The 13,382-nt window shown below is 47.2% G+C and overlaps 1 protein-coding gene across 1 annotated transcript; it reads right to left on the minus strand.

The window, feature by feature from the left end:
* Window positions 1-6: 6 nt before the first annotated feature.
* Window positions 7-13,360, minus strand: TOR3A (torsin family 3, member A). The gene is made up of 5 exons (XM_015423479.1): window positions 13,306-13,360; window positions 10,255-10,376; window positions 6,527-6,720; window positions 3,395-3,519; window positions 7-485 (listed from the first exon to the last, which is right to left on the minus strand). Exons 2-5 carry the CDS (start codon window positions 10,366-10,368, stop codon window positions 235-237), a joined length of 684 nt encoding a protein of 227 aa, XP_015278965.1. The 5' UTR covers window positions 10,369-10,376; window positions 13,306-13,360; the 3' UTR covers window positions 7-234.
* Window positions 13,361-13,382: the final 22 nt, after the last annotated feature.

Genomic DNA, 13,382 nt, shown 5'->3' on the forward strand with positions numbered 1-13,382 from the left:
GCATAGTTGTGTATTTGCTGAAAACGCCACTTTTTCTTCTTCTTATGAAAGTCCTTCAGTGGCATCTTGCAGCCAACAGCAGCTCATATCGGTTTCGGCCAGCCTGGCAGCCCCCCGCATCACAGGAGGACTTAATACCCAGTCATAGTGCAATCCACATTAGCTAGCCCTTGTGCAAGAGGAAGCAGAACTGGCTGCATTGCAGCATTTGTGTGCAGTGAAACCCGGCCACAGTCAGGGCAGGAAGTAGCTGATGCGCTGGGAGACCGACTTGCACCCTTGGGCAGAGAAGAGCTTCTCCTCTTTGGGGACAAACACCATCATCCTCGCAACATCGTCCAGTGCCTCCTCAGTGAACAGTAGGTCCCGGGCCAGGAAGGCATCCCGAGCGCACAGTTTCACATGGCGGTACTCCAGGGGCAGGAAAGGTACCAAGAAGTCAATGAGGTTCTCTTCCAGAAGGCGGCTGTAGGCAGAATCCTCATCTGAAAACAGCACAAAGCACACATGATACAGACTATACCTGTCTACATTGCTACTCCTTGCCAAGGAATCCAAATCTGAGGTCCTAATGATATTTTTGCATGCTTCATTCCAAAGCCATGTTTCCAGAATGCTGTACAATCTGAGGTACAGAAGTAATCAGGCCCGTAGCTATGGTGGGGCTTTGGGGGCTCCGCCCCCGTTCTTAAAGGCACAGCCCCACAAGAATGTCTCCTGTAAATGCTTTTTTCAATCATCTTAAAACATTTTTAAAGATGTGTGCCAGTTTGGTGTAGTGGTTAAGTGTGCGGGCTCTAATCTGGGAGAACCGGGTTTGATTCCCCACTCCTCCACTTGCACCTGCTGATGTGACCTTGGGTCAGTCACAAGCTCTGGCACAGCTGTTCCTGAAAGAGCAGTTTGTGTCAGAGTTCTCTCAGCCCCACCCACCTCACAGGGTGTCTGTTGTGGGGAGGGGAAGGAAAAGGAGTTTGTAAGCCGCTCTGAGACTCCAAGTGAAGGGCGGGGTATAAATCCAATCTCTTCTTCTTTAAGCAGAGTTGACTAATTCCCGCCCTGAGCAAGGGGATTGGAGTAGGTGACCTCTAGGATCCCTTCTAACTCTGTGTCAAGAAACTTGTCTCCTTTAAGAGAGTTTTTCTGCCTAAGTGTTAGCTTTCTTGACTATAGAAGTTATCACCGCACCTGCTGGCTTGTTACTAGAATTGTTGCTTAGGCTGCAGAAGGGATTAACTTGCAGCAGCTGAGAACTGTCATCTAAAGTGGTTGACAGCTTGCAGTTCAGAGATCTATCCTGGTAGCAGCTTTCTAAAGGGCTTTTCTTTCTGCACTGAGAACTTCAGCCCCACCAGAAAAAAAAATTGCCCCACAAGTTGCAAAATCCTGCCTACAGGCCTGGAAGTAGTGGAATGGCATGAGGACAGGTAATAAGAATGTAAAATGCTACAGAGCTGTATGTGAAGTGGAGCACGTGAGCAAAATATGCCCCCGAGGTGGCACAGTTTGTGCCCAAGCAAGATTCTAGTCCTTATTATTCTAAACGTGCAGTGTCTGCAGGACTCTCGCATTATTCAACAAATTAGTTGAATCTGACTCCAGCCACTAATTTGAAGCATGAGCATAAGATCCCTGCTGTTAGTTCAACAGACTGGGCCCCCAGTGGGGGGACCCAAAGAGGCATACATCATTCTTCCCTGCTCTATTGTATCCTCATTACAACCACCCTGTGAGATAGAGCAGACTGCGACTGTCACAAGGTCACCCAGTGAGCTTCCATGGCAGAGTACTGGGGATCTGAACCGGGGTGTCTCAGCTCCTAGTCTAATACTCTAACCATTACAGCACACTGGGTATTCTGTATCTCACTGTTCCCACCCAGTCATATGCAAGAATAGATTGTAAGCTCCTTGGGGCAGAGATCTATCGTCTTGTATTCTCTAAAGTACCCTGTACAGTGGGCTCTCGTGGAAGTCTATGGTGTTGCACCTTTTACTTCCCAGGGACTTGAGTCAAAAGCTTCAGAAAAGATGGTTGGTGGGGCGTTTGGTTGCAGTTGCTTTCCTAGCTGGGTCGGAAAGTGGTTGGTTTTCACAGCACTACCAATCTATGCACTGCATTCCAGAGTCCCATCAGCAAAAGACACAGATTCCCTCATCCCAAAGGGCTTACAGTCTGCATTTTGACAGTACGAAAAACTGGGGAGGGGAGTGGGAAGGAACAGGATGGGTAGAGCCTACGGTACTAAGGTACTGTGGACTGTGGTAGCAAGTGCCTGCTGCCCTCTGTACTTAAAAGAGGCACAGTTCATACAGCAACAGAGTCATGTTTGCCTGATAGGGAATCACAGCCAGTCCTGGCCCGCTGTCAACCGTAACGCCTATGCACAAGAAAATCATGTGTGAAGCAGGGTGTGGTTTAAGGCAAGTGCTTCACATGGGTGGCTTGAGCCTAATCCACAATGCTGTGTGAAAATGTGCCACTTCCCCCCCCCCGGCAAAGTGAGACGTGGCCTTCTGCCCCCCCCCCAAGCCAGAGCTGCAATAGTGCACGAGGAACACCTGTGGAGTACCTCATCTGTGGAGTCACAGTCACCACCTTTCTTCTTCCACCCTGCTGTGTTCCAAGACAATATTATTAAGGCTGAGGCTCTGTTGTTTTCTGTTAACCAAACTATCTCAGCCCCGGTCACACGGAGCATTAGGCACGCTAGAGAGACGGAAGATAGGCGGATTTTCCGGGCGCGATCTCACCGCCACATCTGGGAAGCGTAGAGCTCCCGTGGCTCACCCGAGGCTTCACTCCGAAGATGCGCTGTAAAAAACTAGTACCTCCGAGGTACTAGTTTCCAGAAACCGCGGGGCAAGGGCAGGCGTCAGATCACGTTTCCGGTGTTAGCTCGTGGCATCCGGCGCCCGCCCATGTCCCATCACAAAAACTTTTTGTCAAGTCTCCACGGGTGTGCACAAGCACCCAACGGCACATGCGAACACTTGGGTTTAAAAAAAACAATACAACCCCGCGGCGGCGCTTCTATGCCGCGCTGCAAAGGTATGAGGTATGATCGGCACCTCCCCCCAACCGCGGGACGTTTGATCCGGCTGCCGCGCGGTAGTTCGCTCCGGGGCAAACAGCCACGCCTCCCCCCCGTGTGACCGGGGCCTCAGTTAATTTATCCAGTATCCCATCCTGGTCCAGGAAAATACTGCCATTATTATTATACAACTGGTGCCCGTATGGTTCAAGATGCCTTCAGATGAAGACATGCTTTCAGTTGGTCCGTTCGTTGTCGTTTTAAAATTGGCTCTTAAACTGGCACGGGACAGTCTACTCTCTCTCTTTTTCTCCTCTGTCTCACTTATCAGCTTTTAAATATATATTTTTCCTTCGTCACCTGCGGAATCCAGCAGCTCCGTCCTCAGGTAGTGTTCTAAATACTCCATGGTGATTTCCTCTCGGTCTCGACCAGCCCGCCAGAAGTCTAAGGCCACTTCATTGATGATGTTGCCTCCAGTGTTACTGAAAAGAAGAGGTGAGAAGAGCAAAATTTATTTCTTATTCATTTCGGGGGGGGGGAGAGTAATTGTGCTGCCTCCCCAGGGAAGCTGCCTGCTTTCTTTGGACCTTAGAAAAAACAAACCGACAAAAAACTACATCAAATAAAAATAAAACGGCGAGGCGGGGAATGGGGCACCCTAACAAGCAGCCTCTCTCGGCTTCATTACCAAGCAATAGAAGCAGACCAAATGCTCAGGCTGAGCACCTGAGGAAGGACTTTGTCATGACTTCCCTTGACCTGCCAACCTAAAGGCAGAACAGAGAAGAAGATAAGGAAGCCAGTGGTTGTGGCAATATAGCCCATCCTCCAGCTCATGATGATGTGTTCCCCATGATATGAACAATTTATCATCACCCCCGGCCCACAATGCTTTCTGCCATCCATCCTAGATGCATGCAGGAGGCATGTCCTGCTCCAGGATTTTAGTCAGGTGCCCGACCACCCTAGAAAGCAAGAGAAGGGCAGCAGCAAAGAGCCAGCCTGCAAAAGACAATGAAGCCTGCAGTTCTAACACAGCAACTTTGTAAAGCAGGAGTGGGCTGAGAGCTTCCCAAAGGCCCCTTTAGTGATCTGCTCCTCGCATCCCCTTTGAACATGCCACATCCCCAGTCTGATTGGAACGAATCATGAAAAGGGCACAGGAAAAAGAGCTGCTGCCAGTGTGGAAGAATCATAGAGTTGAAAGGTACCTCCAGGGTCATCTAGTCTGACCCCTGGCACAATGCAGGAGATTCACAATACCTCCCCCCCCCAGTGACCCCTGCTGTATGCCCAGAAGAGGGCAACCCCCCCCCCAAACACCCTCTCCAGGATCTCTGGTCAAACTGGTCTGGAGAAAAATGGCTTCCTGGCCCCAAAGTGGCAACCAGCATTTCCCTGGGTGTGTAAGAAAGGGCCACAAGAACTAAGCACTGATGCAACCCTTTCTGAACAGGGGAGGAGGATGAGGAGGAGACTGGATTTATACCCCGCCCTTCATTACCCAAAGGTGTCTCAGAGCGACTTACAAACTCCTTTCCCTTTCCCTCCCCACAACAGACACCCTGTGAGGTAGGTGGGGCTGAGAGAGCTCTGACAGAAACTGCTCTTTATCAAGGAGTGGGGAATCAAACCCGGTTCTCCCAGATTAGAGTCCGCGCACTTAACCACTACACCAAACAAGGCTTCCACTGACCAGGGGGTCAATCCTGCTCTGCACTCTGTAGAAGGTGTGCATCACAGTTTTGTACATATCAGAATGTTCAGCTGCATGTCTGCAGGATATGGCTTGGGCTGTGGGTGAGACTTGGCCCTACTCCAACCCATCGGAAAGTCAGCAAAAGGGCAAGAGAATTGGCAGGGATCCCAGCAGTACCAAAGGGTGAGGTGCTGGTGGGGGGGCAGGCTGGGTGATCTGACCAAGTCAAACGGGAAAACTGGATGAGGACAGTTTGTGCAGAACGTGGAATCCAACACACAGCTACAGAAATCTCAAAGTCTTCACATACCTCCGAAAACAAAACGGAAGTAAGAGAATCCAGAAGAACAAAAATGCTTATAAAACAAAATTGGTTCACAATTCCCTAATACAATTGCTCCATCTATTATAAAAATAACTTGGATATATTCTGAGTTTGATCCCATGGATCTGTTCCACTAACAGTGATGCCCTCCCCTGTAAAGAGCATCTTCACCGGAGGAATGAGGCTCTTGTGAGAGAGAGTCGCCTCATGTCAGGAAAAGTCTCCGCCGGTATTCGCTGAATGGATCCACAGGATCCAACCCACTAAATATTCAGATTTTCACAGTTTACATGAGCTTGGATCTTACAGTTGAATCTCTGCTGATGATTTCCATTAGTGGCATGCAGGGCTCTTTTTGTAGAAAAAGCCCAGCAGGAACTCATTAGCATAATAGGCCACACCCAACAGTAGGAACTTATTAGCATATTGGGCCACACCCCTGACAGCACAGATCATTAGCATATGAGGCCACACCCCATGTTGCCAGAAGTGTGGTCATCCAGCCACACCCACCTTTTGCTTGTTATTCTGTTTACCTTGTTTGTTGTCAAAACCCAGGGCTTCTTTTGTAGCAGGAACTCCTTTGCATGTTAGGCCACACACCCCTAATGTAGCCAGTCCTAATGAGTTTCTGCTGTTGGGTGTGGCCTATTATGCTAATGAGTTCCTGCTGGGCGTGGCTAACTTGGGAGCCAGCCAGAACTCAGTTCCTGTGCGTTCCTGCCCCAAAATAGCCCTGGTGGCATGGCTCTTTCCTTGGCCACCCTCCCACTTCAGCCCAAAGTGATCCCCAAAATGCTGCCTTGGGGGGACCTCCAGGAACAGCATGAATGAGTAGCTGGAAGCCTGTGACAGGAGGGGAAAGCTGCCAGCCCCTCCCCCAATTAGCAGAAATTTGCCACATGATCTGACCCAGGCTTCCCCAACTTGTTGCCTATGGGCGGCATGGGACCTGCCAGAACCTCCCCTGTTGCTTGCTAGGCTTTTTAGAAAGTGAATGGTCCCATCAAAAGGAAGGGCTTGATATTAGCTGCCTTCATTCCGATTAAAGGGGTTTTTTTTGGTGGCTGTAGCCGTCGCGGTCCCTGGTGGATCAGGGGAACTAGCAAGCACTAGGGCTTTCCTTAGTGCATGGTTCCATTCCCCATTCCCCACTCAGCCTTTCCTCCTGATTACCCTTTCTCTTTCTCCTTCCTCTCCATGCATTCAGCAAGACTGCCAAGCAATTATCTTGCAAAGCAAGGAGAGCGGTATTGCATTTGGTTCTAGCAGCCATTTTGGATTAGGCTCCGCCTCCTGCAACACCCATTTTGGGGTGCCCTATCAACATTTCAAAGATGCCCGCAGGCTCCAAAAAGGTTGGGGACCCCTAATCTAACACGTGAAGTCAATGTCCTCTTAAAATGCCACTGTAGTTGTATACCTTCTTTTACAACGATATTATTAACTATTAACAAAAATTTACCTCAGGAACAAAAAGATGGACCGGCGGTAATCCACTGTATCAATGCTGTCATAGTGATCCAGGTAGGGTTTGATGGCATCTAGGAGGTCGACATGAAGTTTTTCTACCTCATCGAAGATGAAGAGTGACTGCTGACATAACTGCACCGTCTCGCTAATCTGCTTTGCTAGCTGGACCTGAGCAGAGAGGTGGAACTGGTGTGAGTCACAAAGCAGGAAAAGATATATGAAGCAGAAGCACCAGGTAGCAAGACAGAATCTATGTATTTAATTGTGAACATCGCCCCAGAATGCAGATCAAAAAATCTGCACATCCAGCCAGGTACAGAAAGAGGAATTTCTGCAAATCTGGGATGCCCAGGTTTGTACAAAAAACCTGAAACATTTTTTTTTAAATTATGCGGAGGAATTTTCAAAAATCCGAAAACAGAGAAATGATGTGCAACTCAAACAGAAAATGCTGAATGAGATCTCACAAGTGCTGTCATATCTCACAAGTGCTGTGAGATCTTGGCAACAATCTGGCCAAAGTTGGCTTCGAGTAAAAACTATGTATACTGCACTTTCTTCTCCAAAGCCCCGCCCCCCAAAACTGGCCACCGGAAAGGGAGGAAGCGTGGAGAGGAAAGTTTGTCCAGCATGCTTTCTGCTCCCAGCTGAACTCCGCCCCACCACCATCCAGCCACTTTATATCAGGAGGAGAAGGGAGAAAGGGATGCCCCTTCTCCCATGAGTGGAATTGAAGGTGCTTATGTTGTCTTAGATGCAGGAAGGCCAGGATTCTACTATTGTAAAGGTAAAGGTTCCCTTGCTCAAAAGCCAGTCGAATCCGACTCTAGGGTTGCGGTGCTCATCTCCGTTTCAAAGCCGAAGAGCCAGCGCTGTCCGAAGACGTTTCTGTGGTCATGTGGCCGGCATGACTAAACACCAAGGCGCACAGAATGCTGTTACCTTCCCACCGAAGTGGTACCTATTTATCTACTTGCAATTTCTTGCTTTCGAACTGCTAGGTTGGCAGGAGCTGGAACTAGAGACGGGAGCTCACTCCGTCTTGCGGCACACTCGGGTCTCGAACTGCTGAACTACTGACCTTTCACAGCCTGCAGTTCAGCGTCTTAACCACTTGAGCCACCGCAGCTCTACTATTGTACCATGATACAATTGCAAAATGTTAAGAGGTTTCTCACTCAGCATTGGTCCTCCTCTGTTGCTACCCTGAGTTGAGAGAGGACACGCAACAAAGAAAAAGGCACCACTGTTAGAAGTTCATTCCCTAAAATCAGAGCTGCGTGAATGATGCGGAAACAAGGAAAAGAATTAATAGCCATAAAACAGCCTCCCCCGAGCTTCCTAAAAATCTAAATTTAAAAAGCAAGTTTCTAACCCTCCTGTACAAGAAGGTATGTTTAGGGTTGTCTCGGATGTCAGACAAAGTACTAAATACGATTTTCTGTAAAGTTCCCCAGCCCTTTTGTGTCTGTGGGCAAATTTGGAATTCTGACACAGGGAGGTAGGCACAACCACAAAGTGACTGCCAAACACAGAGGAAGCTCAAATGCAAGAAGAGGGGTAATTTAAAAAATACACCAGGAAAGAGGCATGAGAAAGAGCAAACAAAATACTAGACTTGTAGCTGCCACCAAAACAACATTCTTTTATCTGCACAGCCCATTAGATCTTCAGTGGCCAATCAGAAGCTATATTGGGCAAGATAAGAACATAAGAGAAGCCAAGGTTGGATCAGGCCAATGGCCCATCCAATCCAACTCTCTGTCACACAGTGGCCAAAAATACCAGGTGCCATCAGGAGGTCCACCAGGGTTGTCTCAGGTGTCAGAAGAAGTACTAAATACGATTTTCTGTAAAGATCCCCAGGCTTTTTGTGTCTGTGGGCAAATTTGGAATTCTGACACAGGGAGGTGGGCACAATCACAAAATGACTGCCAAACACAGAGGAAGCTCAAATGCAAGAAGAGGGGTAATTAAAAAAATACACCAGGAAAGAGGAATGAGAAAGAGCAAACAAAATACTGGACTTGTAGCTGCCACCAAAACAACATTATTTTATCTGCACAGCCCATTAGATCTTCAGTGGCCAATCAGAAGCTATATTGGGCAAGATAAGAACATATGGGAAGCCAATTTTTGATCAGGCCAATGGCCCATCCAGTCCAACACTCCATCACACAGTGGGCAAAAATACCAGGTGCCGTCAGGAGGTCCACCAGTGGGGCCAGGACACTAGAAACCCTCCCACTGTTGCCCCCCTCCCCCAAGCACCAAGAATACAGAGCATCACTTGCCCCAGACTGAGAGCTCCTATCTATATACCTTGTGGCTAATAGCTCCTGATGGACCTCTGCTCCATATAAGAACATAAGGGAAGCCAATGTTGGATCAGGCCAATGGCCCATCCAGTCCAACACTCCATCACACTGTGGGCAAAAATACCAGGTGCCATCAGGAGGTCCACCAGTGGGGCCAGGACACTAGAAACCTTCCCACTGTTGCCCCCCCTCCCCCAAGCACCAAGAATACAGAGCATCACTTGCCCCAGACTGAGAGCTCCTATCTATACCTTGTGGCTAATAGCCACTGAATGGACTTCTGCCATCAGATGGCCACCTGGCCTCACCCATAATCTAAAAACACCTGGTGGGCACCAGGAAAGGTGTCGGGGAGCACCTGGACTCCCACAGGCACCATGCAGAGGGTCCCCTGCTGTAGAGTGTCACTGTTTCTCCTTATTTCTATTCAAGTATTGAAACCCAGCTTTTCTCCCCAAGGAGAACCCAAAGCAGCTTACAAAAATAAATCCACTTAAACTAGTAAGCAGACAAACCAAAATTATATCTTGAGTTGGTCCTGGACTGCTGGGCTGGCATGTCCAAAGGCACATGCTGCAAACAATGACCAAAAGCTGAACGTCTGGTCTCTCCAAGTGACTGAGAAGCAGAATGACTTGAGCAAAATCATAAATACGGGGTGCATTTGAAACTTGCGTTAAGTCCTACAAGTCGCTGAATCCAGCTTCTCTCATTGCAGAATACAGGTTGCATTTGTGCAGAACTTTCTGTCTCTGTGTGTAGAACACACAATATACAGTCCTATCCAATGTTCCCTCTAAACTGAGTTAGTGTGAGCTAGCTCACAGTTTTTTATCCTGCAGCTCACACATTTTCGTCTTAGCTCAGGAAGGAGGGCTCCAGAGCAAACTAATTTATGCAGTAGCCAAATCGCTCGATCACAACTTTAATGCCAGCAGCTCACAAAGTAGAATTTTTGCTCATAAGATTCCACAGCTTAGAAGGAGCATTGGTCCTAATACGTTACTGTAGTTTACTCGGCGTATGTAAAAGGGATCTGTGCCCAACTGTAATAGATGTGCCAGCCCTTGATGGGATTTGACCTCTGAGAGTCTCTACTCCCCCCCTTGGCCCTGATCCAATTAAAGCTAGCCAAACTGAGCTGACAGCAATGGAATAAGTTATCTGTAACTAACTTGCACCGTTGGTTCTGATGGGTCTTAGTCACAATCAGCTTTAGATATAGTCTCATGGCTGTGGGAGAAATTACTTTATGGGAGCTATCTTAAGCAGCCTTACCCAGAAGTAAATCCCATTTTATTCAATGGGCTTACTCCCGTGGAACTGTTCTTAGGGATGCCGCCCTGTGCTAGCCAGGACAGCATCATGTGGGGGAAGGAGGGGGACGGGCTATTCTACTCGCCTTCCGGAGAGTATCTTTACCTGCAATGTCGTTGGTCACCCTGCAGTCTCCCGTCGCGCAACACTTGCCAAAGGAGCAGTACCAGCTGGTTAGGATCTCACGCATGACAGGCATCTGCCACCCTAGAAGAAAGGTAGCCAGATATTGAAAAAGAAAAAACTCAAGCCATCCTTTCACTCATGGGTATGTTCCCCTCTTCTACACCCCCAAAAATCTTACAAAAATTGCTAATGGCAGCTAAATCTGTTATAACCAGGAACTGGAAGAGTACCAATTCAATAACTTTACATCAATGGTATATGCAGATATGGGAATTTTACACAATGGAGAAAATAGCTATTTCTTCACTCCCATCTACCACTTATAAAGCTCAATCCTTGTTTTATGCTAAAGGGTTACCATTTATAGAGGCAACCTTTGCTCACACCATTGTACCTGCAAACACTATTCCAAAGATATCTGGAAATTATTTCTACATTGTGATGTAATTACAGGTGTAAAGGGATATATACTAATAATTGTTTCATTACTTTAGAGCTCTTACTGATCATTAGATTCCTCTTTACCACCAACGGTTTCTTCATTTGTATAAGCAAACCGTTTTGATTCAATTAACATTCTGTATGTTATTATCTTTACTTGGTGTTCTGGTTTTGTTAAAAATTTAAAAGTTATAAATAAAGTTATTTTAAAAATGGTATTATTTCAGATTCAGGACGGGTCATTTTGATTCAATGAACATTCTGTATGTTACTATCTTTACTTGGTGTTCTGGTTTTGTTAGCATTTAAAAGTTAAAATAAAAAAAATTGGTATTATTTCAGATTCAGGACGGACACACACACAAAAAGATTCAGAACAAAAGGACTATTTCTTTAGCCAATGAGTGATTAAAATGTGGAATTAATGGCCAGTGGATGTACTGATGGTCGTGAGCATAGAAAGTTTTAAAGGGGGATTCAGACAGATTCATGGAGGATGGGTCCTTCGGTGGCTACTAGCCATGGTGAGTTCAAGGAACTCCCATATTCAGAGACACTGGACCTCTGAATCCCAGAACCAGGAGGCAACATCAGGTGAAGGCCTCAGCCTCTGTGCCCTGCTGTTGGCCCCCAGAGTAACTAGTTGGCCCCTGTGTGAGCTGGATAGACCACTGCTCTACTTCAGTATTTGTTTTAAATAGTTATATACCTGCCTTTTCCCCAGGCATCCCAGGATCCATGTGAAGGAGCACCGAAAGATAATATTCTCCACCAGCAGCCTGATGTAGTGGGATCTCGTGTACCCCTTCAGGAGTCCATCACTTCATACTTCCACACAGATTCACAGTGCCATTGTAAGCAGGGTTGCTCTCTTCTCAACCCACTGACTTCAATGGACTTGTAGGATGGCACTGCAAATCTGAAGGTGAAGCTGGCTCATAGGTGGCAGGGGAAGAAGAGTTGGATTTATATCCCGCCCTTCACTCAGAGTCTCAGAGCAGCTTACAATCTCCTTCCCTTCCTCTCCCCACAACAGGCACCCTGTGAGGTAGGTGGGGCTGAGAGGGCTCTGAGAGAACTGCTCTTGAGAGACCTGCTCTGAGAGAACTGTGACTGACCCAAGGTCACCCAGCTGGCTGCATGTGGAAGAGTGGGGAATCAGACCTGGTTCTCGAGATTAGAGTTCGCCACTCTTAACCACTACACCAAACGGGCTCTCCTACACCAGACTGGCTGAGGTTAGGATAGGTCTGAGCTCTCTTCTCAGTCTCCTTCTCATCGGAAACAGCAGTTAAAGCAACTTCCAAACCATCAATTGCACCCTTAACAGTAACTAAACCAGTCTCATGGAAGCGTCATTATCAAGCCCTATAATAAAATAACTAAGATCGGTTGCACTGATAACTAAGCCATATACTAAAATAAGTAAGATCAGAGGCCCTGCTAAAGGTTAGAGTTTGTTTCAATTTGCCCCCTAAATTTCTCTGTGGTTGCAGTTTGGAACACCTTGGTCCATTTTTGCAGACCTGTTCTCAAAGGCCAACTTACTTGATTTGTTGTCTCCTTTCTGATAAAATGCCCAACGTAGTGTATAAAAAGTATGCCGAAAGTACAGTACAAACCAAAACATACTACACAGTAAGAAGCCAACACTGTAAAACAGCTCTAAATACCTGTGTGTGTATCTCCCCCCCCAAAAAAAGCCATGCCTCTGTTGAAGTGTGCAATGCCTCAGGAAAGCTGCTTGCTGGAATAAGTGTTGTTTCTGCCACTGGCCTCCTGTTTTATTCAGCTGCAATGGACCAAACCCTCCTGACCAAAGCAAGGGAGGCACACAATCCGCACAGCCTCAAGCTAGAGATCTACACCTACAGGAGAACAGAGCTCTGAGGTGCAGGGATGGACTGTACCTCTTCAGATTACATGTAAAGACCACATGTTTTCTACTAAAGTTTCCCCTACATTAATAATCTCTCGGTGGGAAAACCTACAGGGCATGCAAAGGCTGGAAACCTGCTTGCTCTGGAGGGCTAGATTTTGGTTTGCAAACAATAGTTGCATCAAAAAGTGTCTCTCCCCACGCACTGATGGAAGTGGTACAGGTCCGTTCCACCACTTGAGAATTATAGCGGCTCATTCTGCGGCAGGTGTAGACCAGAGACCTTCCTAATGGTTCACACTAAAGGGGGGGGGGGAGATGTTGGCAGGCTCTCGTGTTCCTCAGTAAATGCCACAAAATGCTATAAGCAAAACAACAGCTGGGATCACGGCAGATATCAATACAAGAGAGAGTGGTGAAAACCGTGAACAAATAAATATCATAAATAATGAACTTTAAAATAAAGGGTACATAAATTGAAATACAGTGTATATTAAAGTCCGTTATTGAAGATATTTTTTGTTCATGCTTTTTTCCGCTCTCTAGAGTACAAAACGCTATAAAGCAGCCTGGAATTCTCCCCCTTCCTTCCTGACAGCGGTTTACCTGTAGGACTCCAAAAGCATAACGTGTGAATATGCAGTCTCGTGAAAAGAAGAGGCAAAGAAAAACCCCATCTGCTCTTCTTACCTTGCGTTCCCGCGACTGTCTTGCCCTCGCCTTCCTCCTCCGTTATCACCACCACTCCCTCCTCCTCCTTTCCTTCG

The sequence above is a fragment of the Gekko japonicus genome, unplaced genomic scaffold (assembly GCF_001447785.1).
Source record: "Gekko japonicus isolate JY-2015 unplaced genomic scaffold, Gekko_japonicus_V1.1 scaffold2421, whole genome shotgun sequence".
Classification (NCBI taxonomy): Eukaryota; Metazoa; Chordata; class Lepidosauria; order Squamata; family Gekkonidae; genus Gekko; species Gekko japonicus.